The 21,101-nt window shown below is 35.7% G+C and overlaps 1 protein-coding gene across 1 annotated transcript in view; it reads left to right on the top strand.

Annotated features, from left to right (window-relative positions):
• Positions 1–249: 249 nt before the first annotated feature.
• Positions 250–21,101, top strand: part of LOC110033869 — a 35,646-nt gene continuing 14,794 nt past the window's right edge. Inside the window, exons 1-11 of the mRNA XM_020738012.1 lie at positions 250–549; positions 1,520–1,800; positions 1,881–1,955; positions 2,033–2,091; positions 2,197–2,332; positions 2,752–2,848; positions 3,021–3,087; positions 11,856–11,954; positions 17,980–18,069; positions 18,738–18,892; positions 19,489–19,590. Coding sequence (XP_020593671.1) covers positions 1,548–1,800; positions 1,881–1,955; positions 2,033–2,091; positions 2,197–2,332; positions 2,752–2,848; positions 3,021–3,087; positions 11,856–11,954; positions 17,980–18,069; positions 18,738–18,892; positions 19,489–19,590 — 1,133 coding nt within the window. The 5' untranslated portion in view covers positions 250–549; positions 1,520–1,547. The remainder of the gene's footprint in view (positions 550–1,519; positions 1,801–1,880; positions 1,956–2,032; positions 2,092–2,196; positions 2,333–2,751; positions 2,849–3,020; positions 3,088–11,855; positions 11,955–17,979; positions 18,070–18,737; positions 18,893–19,488; positions 19,591–21,101) is intronic.

Here is a 21,101-nt window from a genome sequence, read left to right as displayed (position 1 = left end):
TTGAAGTACTTCTAAGACTATTATCATTGAAAAAAAAATAATCTTCAAACTATTTATTATTTACCTCAATAAATAAATAAATAAATGCATGAAAATATATATGCATATAAGACGGGACTTCATATAAATCCACTCATTCAGGAGATTCCATGGTTATATCAATCAAATATTTTTTAAGTATTAGTATTATTATTATAATTAAAACCTGTTTATTAACTGACAAAAAAATCAACAGTATTATGGAGGCCTTTTAGTCAAGGGAGAAGAAACGAGAGCAGCCAGTGAACCAACAGCGGCCATTTGCAGAATCTTCGTTAAAAAGGTCTCTTTTCGAAACTATTCAGGCGATGCCAAGTGTCAAAGTATCTTCGTCTCCAGCTAGGGCGCTTCTCTCTCTCAGATCTCGCCGTTGTTTATCGAAGTCGCGAGAAATCGCTCTTTCGTCAAGGCTCTCTGCTGGGGATTCAGGATCGATTGAACTGGAGTAGAAGGAGATTTCGGGACGGTGATCAGCCGTCTCGAGTCGATCTCCTCGGATAACGTTCCAGTGTAAAGAATCTTCGTACTTCCTTCTTGTTTTTATGTGCTTGATTTATTGAATTCATGTTGCTTGATTCTTTCCCAGATGCGATTCTGGCATCTGGGTGTCGCGATTTGTCGTGTTCAGGTTTTTGCATGGAAGTTGGATTTGAAAACAAATTGTTCAATTGGATTTTGATGGAAACTTTGCAATTTATAGTCTTAATCTGTCTTGCTTGTTTTGGCCTGTTTTTGTTTCAAGAGTTACCCTCTTGGAGATTTTCTCCGACTTTTGTAGCGATTAGTTGAATGTTTAAGATCATATTGGATAGAATTTTTGTTGAAATGTACTAATCATATATTAAATATGCGCTTCTCGTTTTCGATTTTGTTCGATGGTGGATTGTTCTTCTTTGCCGAAATCCTTGGCAGCATTGAAGGCTCCGTGGCTTCTCGTAGGAGAGGAATAGGTGAAGATCGAGCCTGCTGGATTTTAGTATATAAATTTATGGTATTTTGATTTTGGTAGATTCGTTGAATCTTGTGGACTTTTTACTTGTAAAGCTAAGCCCGTGACTCACACCCTGCTTTGTTGGTTGGCCATTATTCCTTCCACTACAGTAGTTGATTCACTTTTTGCCGCATGTGATCTTTCTGAGGACCAGCTGTTTCATTGATGGCGTTTGGTTCTATCATTGATCTGATTCATTCTAAATACTTGTATACAGCCTTCCCTGGGTTTTATGTCTTAGTAATAAAATTGGTATTATTCTCTGTATTTGTTACCTATTTGCTTCTCTATTTTGTATATCTGTAGAAAACCTTCAGAAGCGGTGTATCCATCTTCCTAAATCACTTATTGTTTATATCAAAATTTTCTTTTGTATTGTGCTCAAATCTGCTCCCCTTTCTTTGTTTCATATGATTTCTTCTGATAATCCCACTTTAAAATTATCACATGCTAATTAATTTTTTTTTCTTTGGTTTATTGTATTTCAAGTTAAGTTACTTCAAGGAGTTTAAGGAATATGGGTTGCTTTATATCTACCCCGAAAGATGCAGTTGGGTATAGAAGAAGACCTGGAAAGCTTGGGGAGGTGGCTGTATATGTGCCCGGATTGCGAATTCCCAAAAGTATTGATTTTTATCAGCCTCTTAGTGATAGCATATCAACTGGTTTGATAGAGCAGCTATCAGCTCTGAAAACTCGAGTAGTTGTCATGGCTGCACAGGAAGCACCGATTGAGACAAAACATTTTCGGAAAACTGCTACACAACATGGCATGCTGCCTTCTACAATGAATTTTCTGTTTTAATTCTCTAATTTACGAGAAAGTTTATTATGTTTTTGATAATTGCAGGAGGTTCTACAATAGCTGACCTTTTGCAGGCTCTTGAAGACTATTTGCCAGTCCTACTGGGGTTGGCAATTGATGGTAATTTCATTATTGCACTTATACTACTGGTCATATTGTTTCCAGCCCCTGACAGTTAAATGATCTGTAAATTACAGGAAGTGAGCTCAAATATAAGGTGCAGTTTGTATGGATCAATCAGGAAGATGATGCGGAGGTGGAACAAGCTATCTTTGTTATGATGATTTTATGGGGTTTAAGCTTTTTTTATTTTAATAAAGGAACCATTTTGATCACTGATACTGATTTTTTGCTTGTACAGGAAACAGCCATGTCAGATGTTTCCTATGAGATATTATCCATCCTTCACTTAATGGCTACACTATGCCTTTCTGAGGCCAACCTTTTACTTCTTCCTAAAGCACCTGTTGATGTTTCTCAGGCAAGAACTTCTGAAGGTGTGTACCGTATATTTACTGTTACATTTGTTATGGCAATATTTTGTTGCAGGAAGCTAAATATATCTTACAACCACTCATTTAGCTTGTCGGTTCAATATAAATAAGCTACTTTTATGTAAAGAGAAATGAGTAAAGTGCCAAAATAGTCCCATGACTGTTTACGTGGAGCCATTTTAGTCTCTGAGTCTATAAACGTGGCAATTAATTTCCAAAATCTTTAAATTGGGGCTAAAAATAGTACTCCATGGAGATTTTTTCAACCCATATGAAAGAGTACGGGAACTAAATTGGTACTTTATAGACTATGAGACTAAAATGACGACCCCCCGCCAAATGACTATTTTGTAAAAGTTTTAATATTTCTCTGACACTTTGGCACCACCAGCATTTTCTGATTCGTTGTTCTCACATCATAGAGAGTAGACGTGCAGCAATTGAAATTCTGTTGAGGGCTGCTGGTTATTTGGAATTTGCTGCCCAGCATGTGCTTGCACAGATCCCTCTCGAAAAAAGGTTAGAGATATCATCACTAGCTAGTTCTATAGTTTTAAATTATTTGAATTTATTTATTTGTGAAGAATTCATTTAGTATGAAGTGTGGGATGGCATATGTTTTGCCATTGTTTTAATTTATGTTTCAATTTTGTAAATTCCGTAACTTTTTTGCTACTGCCATATAACATAGGAGGGATCTGCCTATAGACCTAGCAGAAGGAAAGCTGCGAGCTCTCTGCATGCAAGCATTGGCTCAGGTAAATGTCATTCGTCAGCTGTTTAAAGTTCACCTATAAATTACATCGCGTCTGCAATCTGCCAAAACTCTCTTGTTTTTGTTTAATAATGAATTAAATCATTTGCTAATGGTTGTTTTTGTTAGCATTAGATGGAAATAATCTCATTTATCAAAAAAATAAATTCTTGACCAATTTTGATGCTGAAAAATATTAACTTTGATATCTAACGACGAGGTAAGTGAAAATGGATTATGTTGCATTTCTCCTATAGATACACGTTGAAGTAAAAATAAAGATTAGTGTTTATCTTTAGGTCTTTATGAGGGCGTTCTTTAGGAGGAGGACATGTATGCACTCGGAAAGAAGGCAATTGCAATACTATGCAGATATTCAAATAAAAAAATTTACATGAGAAACATAGATAGAGTGGTCATTCATAGTTTGAACCAGAATACACAAGAAACAGGATTCTGTCACTGATTGGAAATTAATTTCATATTTGTTTAAAAAATTGGTCATGAAATATATCTTCCTCCCATGATAGATCTAAACATTGTAGGGTACCTTTAGTCATCATGATATGTGAAATCATTAAGCAACGATGGAAACTAAAGGGACATGGCTCATTTAGTGGCATGCTTTGCAAGTTGTGAAATATGTATCATAGATAATTAAATGTAGCTTGATACCTAATTTTTAGTCTCTTGATTGCAACCTTTTTGTTTCTTAAGTTGGGATGAAATTTCAATTCAGTTTTGAAAGAGAATAGAACCAAAATAATTTCCCACCCATTTGTGTGGTGCCATTTTAGTCCCGAACTTTATAATTCCTTGGACTCTTAAAATATGAGCTAAAATAGCCTTGCCATTAAAATTAAGGGAAATAAAGTAAAAGTTGATTGATGGTATTAACATTGAGGATATTTTAGGAATTTCCATTTTGAATATTTCATAAAATTATTTGGGATATGATTGATTTGGAATATTTTCATTATCTCATACATTATTTTAGATACATTGTGATGAAATTAATATATATTAAATATATAAATTTTAATAATTATTATTGATAAGTTTCCTACAAAAAAAGTTTTTTATTAGGTTTGCATAAAATTTAAAATGTAATATTTTAAAACTACCCTTATTTTAACACCACTCTTTAACTACAACTTCAATTTCCATTACTCTTAATGGCGGGTTCATTTTGACTCATATTTTAAATGTTTAAGAGATTAAACTTGACCTTTTTATAGTTTGAGATTAAAATGGCCCCATCCTCACAAATATTCAGATGACTATTTTGGTTATTATCTCATTTTTTATAGCATGGCACTCAATTTTAGCTGGATGCTACAACAGGACAGGAAATTGGGCCTGGAATTTTTTGTTGCTTCACAGCCCAAAATAAAGCTTTCAAATTATCTTTTATTCATGATTTTAGTTCTAAATTACTTTGAAATGGAGGATATTAATTGTGAAGCGACTTGTGAATTAGTCATATTATTCAAACATTCTATAACCTGTTTAATTTCTTTTGATGATTAGAAATTTGTAAACCAGTTCAGAATGTTATTCTTAAAATATCTCAGCACTTCATTGTAGTTACTTGAAAAGCTAACATTAGAGTTAAACTATTGGAATACATTCAAGATTGATTTTAGTACGAGCTTCAGGTTTATGCTTGCTTTGTTTGCTTGCATGAAAATAACAATGGACTCCAGCTATCAGTTAAGATAAGGAACTCGTTAATTTTAGTTTCTGATGTATTTGGTTCCTTAGTCAAGACCCTTGGGTATTATGGCTACCTCTCAAGTTATATAGGTGCAAAAAGTCATTGGTTAAGATTACTATTTGTGCAATCATCTAACTTCTTTAAATAACATTTCATATTTCTTATACAAGAAATTATTCAAATCGAAAAAGAATTAATTTGCATGCCTAACTTTATAATTGGAGTATGGTCATTGACCTAGATTTTAGAAGAAATAATTGCTAAAATATCTAATATGCATTCATAACATGAGCTTAAATAGGGTATTACAATGTTTTATAAATAAACCCATAAACTTCTTTAATACTCTTTTTACCAAAAAACCCTAAATAAGGTCCAATTCTCAACAGTCCCCCTCAAGATGGGCAAAAGATATCCACTAAGCCCATCTTGTCACATAACCTAGACAAATCTAATGAACCAAGTCTTTTAGTGAGGCAGTTAGCCACTTGTTCTTCAGTGGTACATGACTTGGCTCCGTAGCCCGTTAATCAGCTTTTCCTTGATGAAGAATTTATCAATATCCACATGCTTGGTTTTATCGTGTTGCACCTAGTTTTTGGCAATGCTGATTGTTGACTTGTTGCCGCACCACAACTTCATTTGTGTTCTTTGGTTCACCTTGAGCTCGACCAACAAGGCTCTCAGCCAAATCATCTCGGTAACTTCTAAGGCCATGGCCTTGTACCGTGCCTCTATTGTTGACCTCGCTACTACACACTATTTCTTGCTCTTCCAAGAGATCAAGTTGTCCCCTACGAACATGTAGTATTCTGAGGTGAATCTTTTGTCATCTGCATAACTTTCCCAGCCAACATCACAAAACCCTTCATTTGTCATGCCCATTCTTCCTGAAGTTCAACCTCTTCTCTAGTGCATTTTTCAGGTACCTCAGAATCTGATACACTACATCCATATGACCCTTCTTTGGATCATGCATGTATTAACTCACCACACTCATTGCAAAAGAGATGCCGGGTCGAGTGTGACACAAATAGATTAGACGATTAACCAATCTGGTACCTATCAAGATCAACCGATTCCGTTGCCTATGCATTAAACTTGGCCTTCTAGTCGATTGAAGAGACTGTAAGTTTGCACCCTAGCATGTTTGTTACTGTGAGGAGATCTAATACTTTCTTTGGGATAAAACCATCCTCTCAAGTCCACGAGCCACTTTAATTCCAAGAAAGTATTCGAACTATCCAAGATCATTCACCCCATATTCATTGCCAATCCTACCTTCAGTTGGACAATCTTTACCACACATTCATTAGTGACAATGGTGTCATCAACATACACAACAAGTATAGTGGTGTGACCTTGTTGTTGTCGAAAGAACAACGTATGGTCTACATTGCTCTGCTGATATCACATGCCCATTATAGTCTTTCTATACTTGTCAAACTAGGCTTGAGGAGACTGCTTCAAGCCATGCAGTGACTTTCTGAGCATACACACCTTACCCACTGTCTAGACTATACTGAATCCTAATGGTATTTTCATATATACTTCCTTTAGTAACTCACCATGAAAAAATGCATTCTTCACATTGAGTTGTTGTAACCTCCACCCACCATTCATTGTAAGATAAACTAGTGTCCTCACTATGCTCATCTTACTACTGATGCAAAAATTTCATCAAAATCAATGCCATATATCTGACTGTAACCTTTCGCCACCAGTAATGTCTTCCACCGCTCCACCTTTCATTCTGGAGTTTACTTTACTGTGAAGATCTATTTACACCCAACTGTTTTTTCCCCGCTAATTGTGGCACTATCTCACATGTTCGAATTTTGTCGAGAGCCCTAAGTTCTTAATGCATAGCTACTTTCCATTTGAGATCCTTCTTAGCAACCTGCCAACACTTGGGTATAGAAACAATTTCCAAAGAAGCAATTAATGCTCAATATAAATGTGATATGTTTGAATATAAAATAAAGTTAACAATGTCATGCTCATACCCAAAACGATTGGGAGGTTGTCCCGCATGGCGAAGAGAGATCCTCCTCAAAGCTTGGGGGGGGGGGGGGGGGGGGGGGGGGGGATTTAGGAGAAGGAAGAATAATATCACCTGCGAGTTTTGAGTTGGAGGCAAATTGTGTAGGTTTCTCGAGAGTCAAGGAATACTTGGACAAGGAACTAGCCGACACAGGTGGCATTGTAGACATCGTTCCCTCATTTTGCTTCCTTCTATGTGTATACACCCTTAGCTCACCTTTAGCCTGAATTCCACCACCTCCGGGTTCACTCTCATTTCCCTGTTCCTTAACAGATTCCTCATACATCATAGGACAAGACATTGCTCTCATGTGTACCACTTTCTCACTATTGCTACTCACCTAGGCTTGCCTCATATCTCCACCATCTGGCGATTCACCGAAGGGTGAGGCCACCTCCTGGGTGCAGTACGGTTTAAATTCTCTAAATGACACATCCATGCTCACAAACAATTTCTTCTCTATAAGGCTCTTGCAGACACATCTTCTGGATAGCAGAATAACCTATGAACACATATTTCACAACTCTACGATCCAGCTTCCCTACTGATGATCTGTTTTCCTTCACAAAATATAGACATCCAAATACCTTTAATCGGAGGATTCCATTTTTATCTCTTTGAACATCTGACAATGAGACTTCCAATCCAACACTTTCGATGAAATTATATTGATCAATTGAGAAGTTGTCAAAATTATTTGCCCCTATAAGTGCTTTGGGACATTTATTGTGATTGTCATGCTTATGGTAACCTCTAGAGGCGTTTATTCTTCATCTTTGCTATATCACTTGTGTCGGTGTATGTGAACTTGGTTTGATGCTGTATGCCTAGGGCTGACAAGTATTTTCAAATGTTTTGTTGGTATACACTGTCCCATTATTAGAGCTTAATACTTTTAATACTGCATCATATTGTGTTTGGATTGTCTTATGGAAGTTTTTAAAGCAAGCAAACACATCACGTTTATTTTTCATCAAATATGATCAAGTAACTTGAGAAAATAATCAATAAATGTCACAAACTATCGATAACTATTCATAGAACTTGTAGAGAAAGATTTCTAAACATCAAAATGGATCAAGTCAAAACACAAGAACTATTCCTAGAATTGATATAAGAGCTCCTAGTAAGCTTGCCAAACTCACAAGGATCACAAACAAGCTTTTGCTTATTTGCCTTTTCATATAAAGAATGATACAACCGTCTCAATAAATTAAAATAAGGGTGTCTCATGCGTGTGTGATGTAGCAACAACACATTCTCTAGACTCTTCCCAGACCGTAAATTTCAGGGCTGAGTCCATCCCCACTTGATCCAAGTACCAGAGTTTACTATGCCACATTCCAGATTCAAGTGTCTGGCCTGTCCCTCTTTTTTGGAAGATCACCTTAGAGATATCAAAATAAACAACACATTTTAGTTGAAAAATAACGACATTAATGGCTGAAAGGTTTACAAGAAAAGAAGAAGCATGCAAACATTAGAGAAAATCATATAATTAGTACCCCTCACTGTACCTTTACAAACTACATACTGCACTGTACCATCAACAGTCAGGATGCTCTCTAGTACTGCTAGGGGAGTATAAAAAAAGTACTCTCTAATAGTACTTATCATATGTCAAGATGCACCATAATCTACTCTATTATGATGGTCCTGTTTGGAAATAGAGACGAGAATGTGTATTGCAAATATCTTTGTCAGAATGAACACAAGTGACACGACTGGGTTGAACCATCCTCAACCCCGTCTCTTGCTGCTTTCTGCTTCATCTTTAACAAGTTCAAACACTCATGATTCTTATTGGTAAAAACAACACATATCCTTCCCTGCTCTGCTACCATTAGATTTGCTCAATAGGCCCCTTTTTCCACCTTTTTAATCACCACGACCACGGCCTCCACCCTATCCACGTCCACCAGCCTCTCTCTCCTTAGGTGGCCTAGGATAGATCTTGCTACTTCACCATGATTGTAGCACTTGCGAGTCTCCCCATAGACATCTATCATACTTGAGCTCGAGTCGGCCAATGCTGATCGCGCACCCGAAAGTTCACTTGACCCAGAATGTAGCTTCATGCGACTCTGCTCCTGTATCATTGCAGCAATGGCCTTATCTAGTGAAGGGATAGTCGCCCGAGTCGATCTTATCTAATCAAAGGTCGGGTTTAGATGAGTCAGAATCTGCATAGTCCTCATATGTATAAAGATCTCTCCTTTCTTGCACTCCAGATCGCCACAACTCGACATCAGTGACAAGTGATCAAGATCTGCCCACAACTGCCCAAATTCTATGACTTATTCTTGAATCGATTTATAACCTTTTACCGTTACTTCTATCTCATGTTGAATCTAGAACACCTTCACGTCGTTCTCTGTCCCAACATTAATTCTCTTCAGCATTGTTCAGATTTCTCTCACCTTTCGAATGCCATTTACTGATGAGGCAATTGATGGAACCATTGAGTTGAGAAGTTATTTGTAAAGTAAGACTTGTGGTCCTCCACTCATCCCCTTCATTAATGTCACCATTTGACTCAGCCTTGACTCCCGTCAGATATTCTTCTAGTGTCTTCTTTACTAGAACAACCTCGATCCGGATGCACCCAACTCAAGATATATGGTTTCCATCAAGCTTCAGATCCATAGGAGAGGGATCTAGCTTCATTTGCATCAGAGCATGTGCTGAGGTAGTGGCTCCCTTCTAGATGCTAGCTCCCTTTATGATTCCGATCAAGATCTTTATGCTAGCTCCCAATCCTTTACCTCTTGCATCATCTTCTTGTCGTTACATGCTCAATCACAAGGATCCAATTCTAGATCGCACGCGATTTCCTCTCTCTTCTTGACCTGATCTTGATCTACTTCACCCTCAAGATTGAGATCCTCATCATCTACAGGTTTGCACCCCAACATGACCTTGGTGACCAAATCCTGCGAGACAGTTGCAATCAAAGCTTGCTTGGAAGGTGACTTGCGATCGCACCTTAGTGACCGAACCTTGCGAGACAGCTGCAATCAAAGCTTGTTGGGAAGGCGACTCTCGATCGCACCTTCATGACCAAACCCTGTGAGACAATCGTGATTGGGAAGGCAACTCGCAATCGCACCTTTGTGTCTGAAACCTATGAGACAGTTGCGATCAGACGGGATGTCGGAGGCAGGAAGACGACGACATGAGGTGGTAGGTTTGTCTCTGATATCAAGAAGAAATAATTGCTCAAAAATCTAATCTGTACATTCATAATATGGGCTTAAATAGGGTATTGCACATTTTACAAATAAACCTCTAGACTTCTTCAATATTCTCTTTTTACCAATAGGACCCTAAATAAGATCAAATTTTCAACAATTTTCGAAAGACAGTTCAAAGCTAAGGTTCTTAGGAATCATTAATTTAATATCTTTATTTTTTTTAATCTGTTGAGGTATATATGAAAACCATCATAAAACTGTAGATGTTGGTATCAAATATTGTTGTATGATAGATAAAAACCTACCATACAGACTCTCATTTTGTAATCTGTAAGATTGAAATATGCTAGTAAAGATTTTGTAATTAATATGATTGTATCCCGAAACTACAGTTCGAGGCCGACGGCCTTCAAAACTAAGATGCAGATTGTCCTTCAACATCATTTAAATTAACGGTGCATTTGATTAAGATTTTATTTGAGGCTATTGGCTATTCTAATTGACTATTCATGATATTGAAGCACAATATGCTGCTGTATTGTATGATGTTGTGTTAACAATAATAAGGATTTTTTCTGAGTTTTCGGTTTAGCTAAATTTAGTTGAATTTAATTTTTATAAGCATATCAACTATTTAGATTCATTAATGTTAAGGTTTTACTTTATATAAGTTTGTAATTGCTTATTTGGGTGTTGCCTTCTTCATTGCTCACTAATGAGGCTTTGTTAGATGTTTTTAAACGGATAATCAAACTCATGTATCTTCCTGCATCCTATTTGTTATTGTGAGGTTTGTATGCGATGCTTCTATACATGTTAGACAAAAGAAATGAACTTTTAAAAGATAGGGCTTTAGAAGTAACAGACTATTTATTTAAGTACATTATATGTTACTATAATGGATTTGAAATCGGTAACATTGCTGTAATTTAGTGAAACCAAGCCTTGATAAGTTCAAGTATTTGGATGTATAAACCAAAGTATGAGGTATTGTTAAGAATTTTTTTTTAGAGTTAAAGCTATGGGTTGATAAAATAGAAGTGTGTCATGGGTATTATTCTAAAAAAAATATTATGGAGTGTTTGAGGTAAATAAGGTAAATAAATAAAGCTATAACACAAAGATTATGTTATATATATATCAAGTGTGTGTGATAATTTTTTTGTTGTTGTCTAAGTTTAGTGTGATGAAAAAGAGATTATGCATGTGGTAAAACTTGAAAAATAGAATGAGAAGTGATTATATTAGTAAAAAAATAAAAGTAGCATTATAGCACCTATTGAAAACGTGATAATACTAATAGGCTTAGGTGATTTAGGCTCATAGAATTAATGATAAATGATTATGAAGAAAAAGGGGCATATCAGAATGTAACATGCCAAAAATTTATGTAGTATTTATAAAGCTGACTTCAATTGTACTTCGTTGTGAGAAGACTAATGATTTTGAGAATGGTGTCTTAACATTTCTTCATAGTCCTCTCTACTGTGTTAACTACAGTACTTTGTGTTTATGAAAAAAAAAGACAGTTACAAGTTTAAAAGGAGTTGATGCATATCAGTAGTTTTTTTTTTAATTGCTTTTCATCTCCTAGTTAATTTTATATTAAAATAATCTATCCTTTCTCTTTATTTCCCTGTTTTCTTTTTTACAAGCTCTGTTTGTCCTCTTATATTTTTTCTGTGTTATGAATGCATTCTTTGATTTCAATAATAATAATAATTTTCTCATATTTATATGTGGATCCGTTGATGCAGTTGGAAATTTCTGACAAAGTCGTTCAGACCTTATTTTAACAGTTTCTCTTTGTTCTGCAGGGAGTTGATCTTCAACTTGGTTTGGCAATTGATAGTCCCAAGGCCACATTAGCAGTGAAAAGAAGGTTAGCTTGTGAGATGGTCAAATGCTGGCAGCAGGTATTTGCCTGGTTCTTCATAATCAAATTCATCTTTTGTTCCCATTTTAGCTTTATTCTGCCTAATTATAAAAAATGAGTTGCCATTCTTCTTGAATTTCAGCCAAGTTTGAGTATAGAACTTATGTTTTGGATAAAGATTATTAGACAAGTAGTAAGTTCTATGTTAGTAGGAACTTGCCGGTGCTGAAAGTCTTTAATTCTAATAATTCTTGAGCTTATGCCATAATTTTTTTTGCAATTATGACTATAATCTAGAGTCTTACTCCTCAGTAGTTGGACCTTCAACTTTTTTCTTATAGTTAGCTGTGGGTTTTTCCTTCTTACGGAAAGAGATCTATTTCTTTCCTCTAAGTATCTAAGTATATTTGATGCATAGATCTAGCATAATTGTTGCATTTCTTATTGAGAAAATTCATGAATCATCACCTATGGATGCATGCCGCTTGCCTGTCCACTTTAAGAGTATCTTAGTATACATTAGTGGATATTGATCCAACCTTAAATGCACCTAAGTTTAATTCTAAAACAAAGAAATATCTCCTGCCAACATAATTACTCTAGTTAACTTCAAGGAGGAAGAAGGGGTTCGAAGGGCTTGATAACTATCCAATCATGGAGGAATCAAGCAATTTTATGCATCGAGATGAAGAAAGAATGAATAGATTGGCATGGAAGAAAATTTTGGCTGAAATTAGCTTATGGAAGTTTTAAGGAATTCTAGGACATTTAATATGAGATTGCATAATCCCTGATACTTTGTTGTATTCGGCATTCTAATGTTTTATTTGATGTTTAGTATCTTATCATGATTAGAAACAATATCTGTTGTAATTGTGAAAGATGTTTCTACTTTTAGGTTGTTAAATATTTTGCTTTATTGTAGGTGTTATTTTAATGGCTAGCTTATGCCTTTAAATAGGAGCTTTATAATGCTACTTTAAGAGTGTATTAGTGTGAACTGTAATCAAAGTGAAGTCGATTTAAATCTCTTACATCTCTCTACAGTCAAGCACTCCTCTCTCTCTCTACATGAAATTTTAAGTGGCTTTTGTTTCTTAAATGTGGCGAGGATCCATAACTGGCATGACACCATAAAGGTGTGTTTCCTCTCTTCATAGGAATCAAGAAATTAAGGGTATTAAACTTGCCCCCACAATTCAATATGAGAAAATAATAAAAAAAATCCTTAAAACTCAAAGTTCCAACTAGTTAAACGGGACTCCTCTAGGAAACTCGCTTCTAATTCACAGACCAACCATTGTCAAAATATCTCCATTATAAATTCTAAATAATGGAACATAAAACCTCATTCAGGTACCATTGTGTATGCTTCAACTCTACTTCTTGTAAAGTATATTTTTGTAAACATTTTCAACTTCAAAACAATGCCTTTTTCACATTTAATGAAAAATTTGAGACCCTTTGATCCTCTCTTGACTTAAATCAAGGTTTCTCTATGTGATGTTTAGATGTCATTGTGAATCTTGAAATTTGTCATGATCATCTCTTTTTTAGCTTAGAAACTTCTCCCTAACATATTCTAAGACAAGCATTATATCATAAAATTATCCAGTAGAGATATGAATTAATAATTATTTATTTTATTGATTTTTTAACTGAATGTTGTAATTTTCATTGTTTAAAACTTTTATTTTGCATTTTTTTTGTTTGCTATGTTTATCTCTAATGATTGAAACATTGATTGCTATTGAATAATTCAAAAATTTTTATGATCATGTTATAATGCTTGTTATGTGCTAGAATATATATAACATTAAAGAGAGTTTATTATTTTACCATTGAGAAAGTATCAAAATGATCCCTCGACTAATTATGAGGGGTCATTTTACTATGTAAAAGGTATATTCAATCTCTTAAACTCTTTAAATATTAACCAAATAGATTTGCCATCTAAGGTAACAAAAATTGAAGTTAATTGTGTTAAAAATACTGATATTTTTGATATATTTTCTTCTTCAATATTTTTAGTAATCTAATTTCCTAATTATTTTTTAAACTATTTTTAGTTATTTTATGTACTTTTGTACAACAACTAATTTTATGTATAACATGAGAGAGAAATTTTGCAATAAATAATTTTGTTTGATATTTTTTATCTTGGTTTAATCAGTTGCTATATACAAGAAATAAAGAAAATAAGAAGGTAGATTTACTAAAGAATTAAGAAGAAAATTTATTTTCTTATAATGCTCATTTCTATCTCTATTAACTTTAATTTTCATTAGTTTAATTGACATGACTATTTGAGACCTTGTTAAAAGATTCTGTTAACTAAATTAGGTTTTTTAGATAGTTCGATACTAAAATCGTAGCTCACAAATAGTTAGAAGATCAATTTTGGTTCTTTTCTATTTTAGCATTGCATGAAAATCCTACATACACACAAATAAGTGGAGCAATTCATATGATCCATAAAAAAATTTTTAATATAGAAATTTAGAAAAGAAAAATACCATGGGCTTCAACTTAGTTAAAATGAGTATACTAATGTGAGTCATAAATTTTAAATGATATGTTTTTTCATAATTGAAGAAGGCTTTAATACAATGTAATAAACAAGAATTGTGAAGGATGATTTTATGATGAATGTTAGATGAGCCTTAGAGCATTCAAGTTTTTTCTAGAATTTGTTGATGGCATGTTTAATCTTTCTTGTTACATGAAGGGAGGACATTGATCAAGAAGATGAACATAAGTTTTAGCATTTACTTCAGGCGTTGGCGCTGGACTCATTATTGGTCATTGGATTTGATGGCGATGACGAATGACGACCTTATTGACAGGGGTGGGTATTGAGGCTTATGTCAATTGCAGGCGTTGATCTTGTTTGTGATGGATGTCATTTACATTGTTGTCGATGACGTGCATCATTCTTGTTTGCAATGACAAGTGTCAAGATTGATTTTGGCCTTAGGCGTTGATTTTACGGTATGCATCATTGATGATGACAATAATCAAGGTCGATGTCGATGACGTGCATCAGTCTTATTGGTGATGGTTTACATCGGTGTTTCTTTCGATATGCATTGACCTTATTTGCAAGATATCATACATTGCCTTTGGTGTTAATTGTGTGCATCGGTTTTATTCATGGTGATATGCATTGACGTTAGTGTCAATGACATGCATTGACTTTGATGATGATGGCATGCGTCAGCATCGATATTGGTGTTGATATCTTTTATCAATCTTGTTGTTGATGACGAGCATTGACCTTCATTAGAAGGTGATGGTGGCCGGAAAACTGTAATCAGACAAAGACTGTCATTGGCGGCGATCATTAGGCAGACCTTTAAGGTTTTTTAAGTTTGTGACCCATGTTCAATCTATAGTCCCCTTAATATCTAAAATGAGAGTTTATTTAATATGCAGGAGTCTATTTATATTTTTTCCATTTTCAATCCCTAAAATCTCCAAACATTCTATCAAATGGCTTGCATTGATCCCCTTGATCATATAAGCTTCTTTAGGGATTTAAGATCATAATTACACCCAATTTGCGCTAGTTTGAGCTTATTGAATTCTTCTTATTTATACACTCATTTTTCCTACAAGCAAGAAATTTCAAAAATCATTTGGTTCCTCAGATGATGCCATGAAATTTTTAACTATACTTTTAAGTATTTGATACCGTATCATTTGTTTTAGAATTAATGTGCTTTTGGTGTCATTGGTTTGACACTTTATAATGTTTTTTTTCAAATATACGTTTGTTGAAAATAGAGTTTGGATGATCCAAAATTTAATTTGAGAAAAAAATGATTAACAATTTGCTATTTTTGGTCAAGATTCATGCTTAGTCAAGTGAATCTTCCAATGCATATTAATACTTTTTTTTCACTATTATTTATTCCCCTATCTAACTCTAGATCCCTTCCTAAGTCCCAAAAAATAAAGTTCTTAATGCAATTGAAAGCTAGATTTCTCACCAGCGCCTCAATACCATTCAAATTGTTTAGCATTTTAGATTCTAAAAAGATTTATACCTTCTCTGTTGTTGTTGCCATATGCTAGTATGTTATCGTAGGAAAAGTGACATGTACTTCACTTGAATGTCTGTTTTGTTGGCCTTAGCTTGAATGCTGTCTTCTCAAGCATTCTGCTTTATATAGTTCTAGTCTCTTACTATCCTCTTTAAGCATTTTGAAAGTTTTGAACAACTTTTGTATTTTATTTTAAGATCGCAACTCTTTCAGAGAAAATCTCTATTGACTGAAATTCTTCATGAGCCCATCTTATCTTCTGACATAACAAATGTTTGGCTTTTGCCTCAGCGGATAATTTCTTCTTTATATCCGTTTGACTTGTTTGTAAGATATGGCTGTGGCCATGCACGATGCCTCACGACATCCAGTACGAAAGTTTTTCTGAATTATTATGTGCCATATTTAGGGCAGTCACTAGTGCAATATATTTGAATCTTGTTATCTCCTTGAAATTGGCTTCTTAGTGCTAATTTTTGGCTTCCTTAATTGATGCGGGAATTGCCGTAGGGACCCCGAAGTGTTTCGCATGTTCAGCTGCAATGGACTGATTCGAGCTACAGTACCGCAGGGAGCCGTTTCGTATGGAGCTGTCTGCAATCCCTGCTACAGTACCATTGAAGATTACTGCTTGCTTCAGTCCAAGAGGGTTGGTCGACACTTCCTTCATGTGGACTTCCCTCATATTTGGATTGAGGTCTATAAATATATTATTTTCGTGTTTTTGGTCATTTTACTTCGTGTTTTATGTCAGGACAGCTGTTGAAGTCCAAGTTTTCCCTTTAAGGTCTATATTGGGCGCGCGGTGTTCCAACTGTATGCGTTACGAGGTGAAGACTCTCCTTCAAGGTTGAGTGGTGCTCTGGCCGTGGTGTTATCCTTCTCCAACTCATCCATATCCCTTCCGCTTCGCTACCACACCTTCCTACTCGCAATGGCTGCCCCAACAGCTAGCTCCTGACTGTCTTTCTGCAGTTCTTGCTTTCTTAACTGCTGCCTGCTCACGGCCAACCATCCAAAATCATTCCCCTAATACCCCTGCTGCTGTCCCAGCCCCCGCAACCTTCACTCCAACTTCTCCCAACCTTCTACCTCGCTATCACAACTTCATAAGCCCATCACTTTGCTGCCTACTGCTGTCCCAACCGCTTGTAACTAGGGGTTCAAATGAGCCGAGCCAGGCTCGATCTCGGCTCGTTAACAAGCATATCAAGCCACGAGCTTGTCACGGCTTGGCTTGTTGGCTCGTGAGCCAGCTCAATTAGCCTACCACTAGCCATTTCGACGTATTTTCCGGTGCTTCCTCTGGCCACCAACACCTTCTTTGGCGAGTTCCTATAAAAGTAGAGTTTTTAGTTCAAGCTTGTGAGCCGGCTCGTGAGCTGATTGCTATTAATATGAATCTCGCTCATGCTCACCATTCAAGTTCGCTCAAGCTCGAGGTCACTGTTTGCCAAACGAACCTAGCTCGAGCTCAACTCAACTTATTTGCACCCCTACCCACCACCTTCTGCAAGCCTTTTGCCTCGTTGCCACAATTTTGTAAGCCCCTCGCCCCCCGCAGCCTCGCTGCCAGTCCCGCACTTCCCCGACACTGCCATTGTCGTTCCAGCTAACCAAGACCATTCCCTGTGCTTCATTGTCGCTGTCCTAGCCGCCGGAACCACCTTCTCTCATGCTTGCTGATGTTTCCACCGCCTAGAACCGCCCCTAGTCGTTGTTCCTTCGCTGTCCAAACCCCTACCCGCCAAACACCACTACCCGAGATCTTCCTTAGTTAAGTCTTTGTGTTGTGTGTTACTATTTCAGATTTCCGAGCTTCGTGTTATTGTATTTTTACTTTCAAGTGCATTGATTGTAACTGTCTATTTGCTTTTAGTAATAATATTTATTTTTCCAATGGTGGTTTGGGTTAACTCCGGTATCAGTAATTTTCATGTGAAGCTTTATACGTTGAACTATAATGAATTATTCTATTTAACATGCTTTCATGAACTGTTGAATTCTTTCTCTATGCAGGCCCAGGATCACATCACGCAACTTCCTGTTGTTGATGGTTGGGTGCAGAAACATCGTCTCTTTATTGAGTGGAAACACAATGAAGCAAAGGTCTGCTTATTATTACTAAATAAATCGTATTTAACATCAGAATTATTATTATAAGACAACAAAATCCGACGTGAGTGCAATATTATCTGGTTTTTGGGTAGGTTATAATACTAGGAGTCAATTAATTCTAAAGATGGTTCTTTTTCTAGTAAAATAATATAATTTTTCCTCATAATTTTTTTCTTTAGGAGACCGAAAAGTATACATTCCCCAAGTCATATTTGCCTTCATCTTTTTTTTTTTAATTAAATATGTTGACATTAATAATTCTAAAATAAATTACAAAATAAATGAAATATATTAATAAGAAACCATAGCTAAACTCCACGTATGATTTTGAGCTCCTAAGCAAGTTTTAGAACCTTGTTGTAATCTTTCCTTATTTCATTAATTAATAAAGTCAACTTGCATATCTCACACCTGAACTTTCATATTTACACACATAGTACGCAAATCTTTAATATCACATCAAAAATAGTATTATTATCACCTTTTATAATTGAAATACACATTTTCTTGCAGAGGGTTAAAGCACCAAAGCGCTATCTATGTAAATATCAAAGTTTAGGTGTGAGATATGTAAATACATAAGAATTGTATGCTGCATAAGTAAATTTCCTTTTTTCTTAATAAAATTTGGCATTTACACTTCCTCTCTACCTAACCAGGCTGCAGCATATTATTATCATGGACTGATCCTTGATGAGGGGAACACAGAGAAATCCCATGGATTGGCTGTAGCTTCTTTGCAAGCGGCAGATGAGTTTCTAAAAGAAAGCAAAAAAGCCTGTGAAGCCTTCCACTCGACACCCCCGATATCAAGGTTTTCATCTTAACTTTCCTTTTTTTCCACTTAGACTAACAAATAAGCTTCACCAGTTTCCCAATAGATTTTTTTTTTACTTTTCCAATAGATATTTAGTAGTAATTACCTTTTTGGCTCTTCATTTTTCTTATGGTGGCATTCTCTTGTCACAAAGAAGCTAAATTGACAAGCTTCATTTTAATAACCTTCTGCAAAGAGTTGACAAGTTTTCTTCATGCATGAAATACCAAAATTATTGCATGGATAGCGTTTATATTTAGATGTAGATAATATTTTTGTAGATTTTGACAATGGATCTTGTATTTACAGAAAACCTTTGCTTTAAGTATTGATATGTCAGGATCTTAAACTGACAACTTTTGTCAATAATTTTATACCTCATTGAAAATTGGGAAAAGAAAACATTAAAAGAAGAGGAAAAAAGCCTTTTTTCATTGTTTCAAACAGTGAAAACTATATTTGGAAGCTGAAACCAAATCATGATCACTCAAAAATCAAATAAATATTGTATTGTCAATTATGCGACTGGGTTGCCTCACATTCTAATTATAACATCTTTTTACCAAGTTTGGTGATATACTGGTTCTTTACAGGAATCCACCTTTGTGGGGATCTATGAAGTACCTTTCGGAGAAGATTCCTAAAGATGTTTCCAGCAAAGTTCGCATCAATAGGGACCTTTACAATCAAGAGAAGTAAGACAATTTTTAAGCCCAGCTCCCATTATATTTGATTTTATTTATATGGAATTTAAATTAATCTTTACTTCGTACTAAAAAGGATACGATAGTCGGGCCCTAAAAAATGATAAGCAATAACAAACGATGGTTTTTGAAAATTTGGCCTATTTTCTTCAAAAAACTCTTGACAAATCCTCGTTGCTTTTATTAATATCTGAAGCTACGAAGCACAAAAATTTCTAAATGCCTTTCGTGTTAGTTTCCGGCACTGACGTGGTTCTGACACCCCTGACATGCCAATACTTTGAAAATTACGGCAAGAGTATTTCACATTAAAATTAGGTTCTGATACAGCATAAACATTGGCCAACATGGTCCAAAAATACCCCCCAACATAACTCGAACAGTCGGAGACGTGCAAGCATGAGAACAGCGTGGAAATTGTTAAAAAAGAGAGGATAATTACATGCATTGTGTTGACCGTAAGAATGAAAACTAAAAAAGAGGGAGAAATATAAAAAAGGGAAATAAGTTATATTAGTTAAAAGTAAATTAATTAACTTAAAGATTTATTTACTCCCGCCCCTTAGAGCCCGCTCGAATGGGATAACAGTTCCCCTCGTTCGCTTCAGTTACAAAAGCATGAACCAAACCTCTCGGCTCATTGATTCTAATCGCATCGTTCGTTATGTCCATTGGAAGTTGCACAAAAATTCTGCTCGAGCCTTTGCGATTTTTAATTTCCTTCGCGGTTCACCTCAACCGTCGAAACCCTATGCCAACATTGTCATCTCCATTTGCCGTAAGTCTCATTCTTATCTTACTCTTTCACTTCGTTTTATTTATTTTTTGCTCTGTTTTCCTTGTTGTTTTTCTTCTTGTGTGCATGCGACCAAACCCTACACTTGCTTCTTCTTCTCGCGAAATTGAGTCGCAAAATCCCAAGCCTTCCTCTTCTTCCCAATTGAACGAAACCTCTATTCCTTCTTCCTCACTGAAACTGCAGATAGTGTCTCTGCACACACAAAGCCCTTCACCTATGCGACCTTCCTCTTTTGCCTCCTTGTCACACAACCTTCTTTCATTGTGCCCTAGCTTGACATCGGAAGCCTTCACACGATCTTCTCTTTGCCCTAGCTCTTTGCATCGCTCGATCCCTTTGAGAAGCCACATGAACAAAGACTCTTACCTTCGTTTCACGTCCGAGCCCTCCTTTTCCTTCCTCTGTGCATGCGATCCAAACTTTATTGCCTTTTACTTTTCATTTTTTGTGTGAAATCGAAACATGAATGATCCCTGTTCAATCCTTAGCTTGAGCCAAAACCCGTGGACAACCCGAGTCTTGCCCATTTTTACGGTTCATTTATTTTAATTAGTATTGTTCTGTGTTGTAGTAAATATATATAAAATTAAAGGGACAACATAAATAAGATGTGTATTGTATTTTCATTCCATTGTCATTGTTGATCGTGATCATTGTCGCTTCACTCGAAAGGTATATTGGGACATTTGAGAAAACCTTCATT

Source organism: Phalaenopsis equestris, unplaced genomic scaffold, assembly GCF_001263595.1.
Source record: "Phalaenopsis equestris unplaced genomic scaffold, ASM126359v1 Scaffold001307, whole genome shotgun sequence".
NCBI lineage: Eukaryota > Viridiplantae > Streptophyta > Magnoliopsida > Asparagales > Orchidaceae > Phalaenopsis > Phalaenopsis equestris.
Note: the sequence above shows the minus strand (reverse complement) of the source record. Positions and strands in the feature narration are given on the sequence as shown.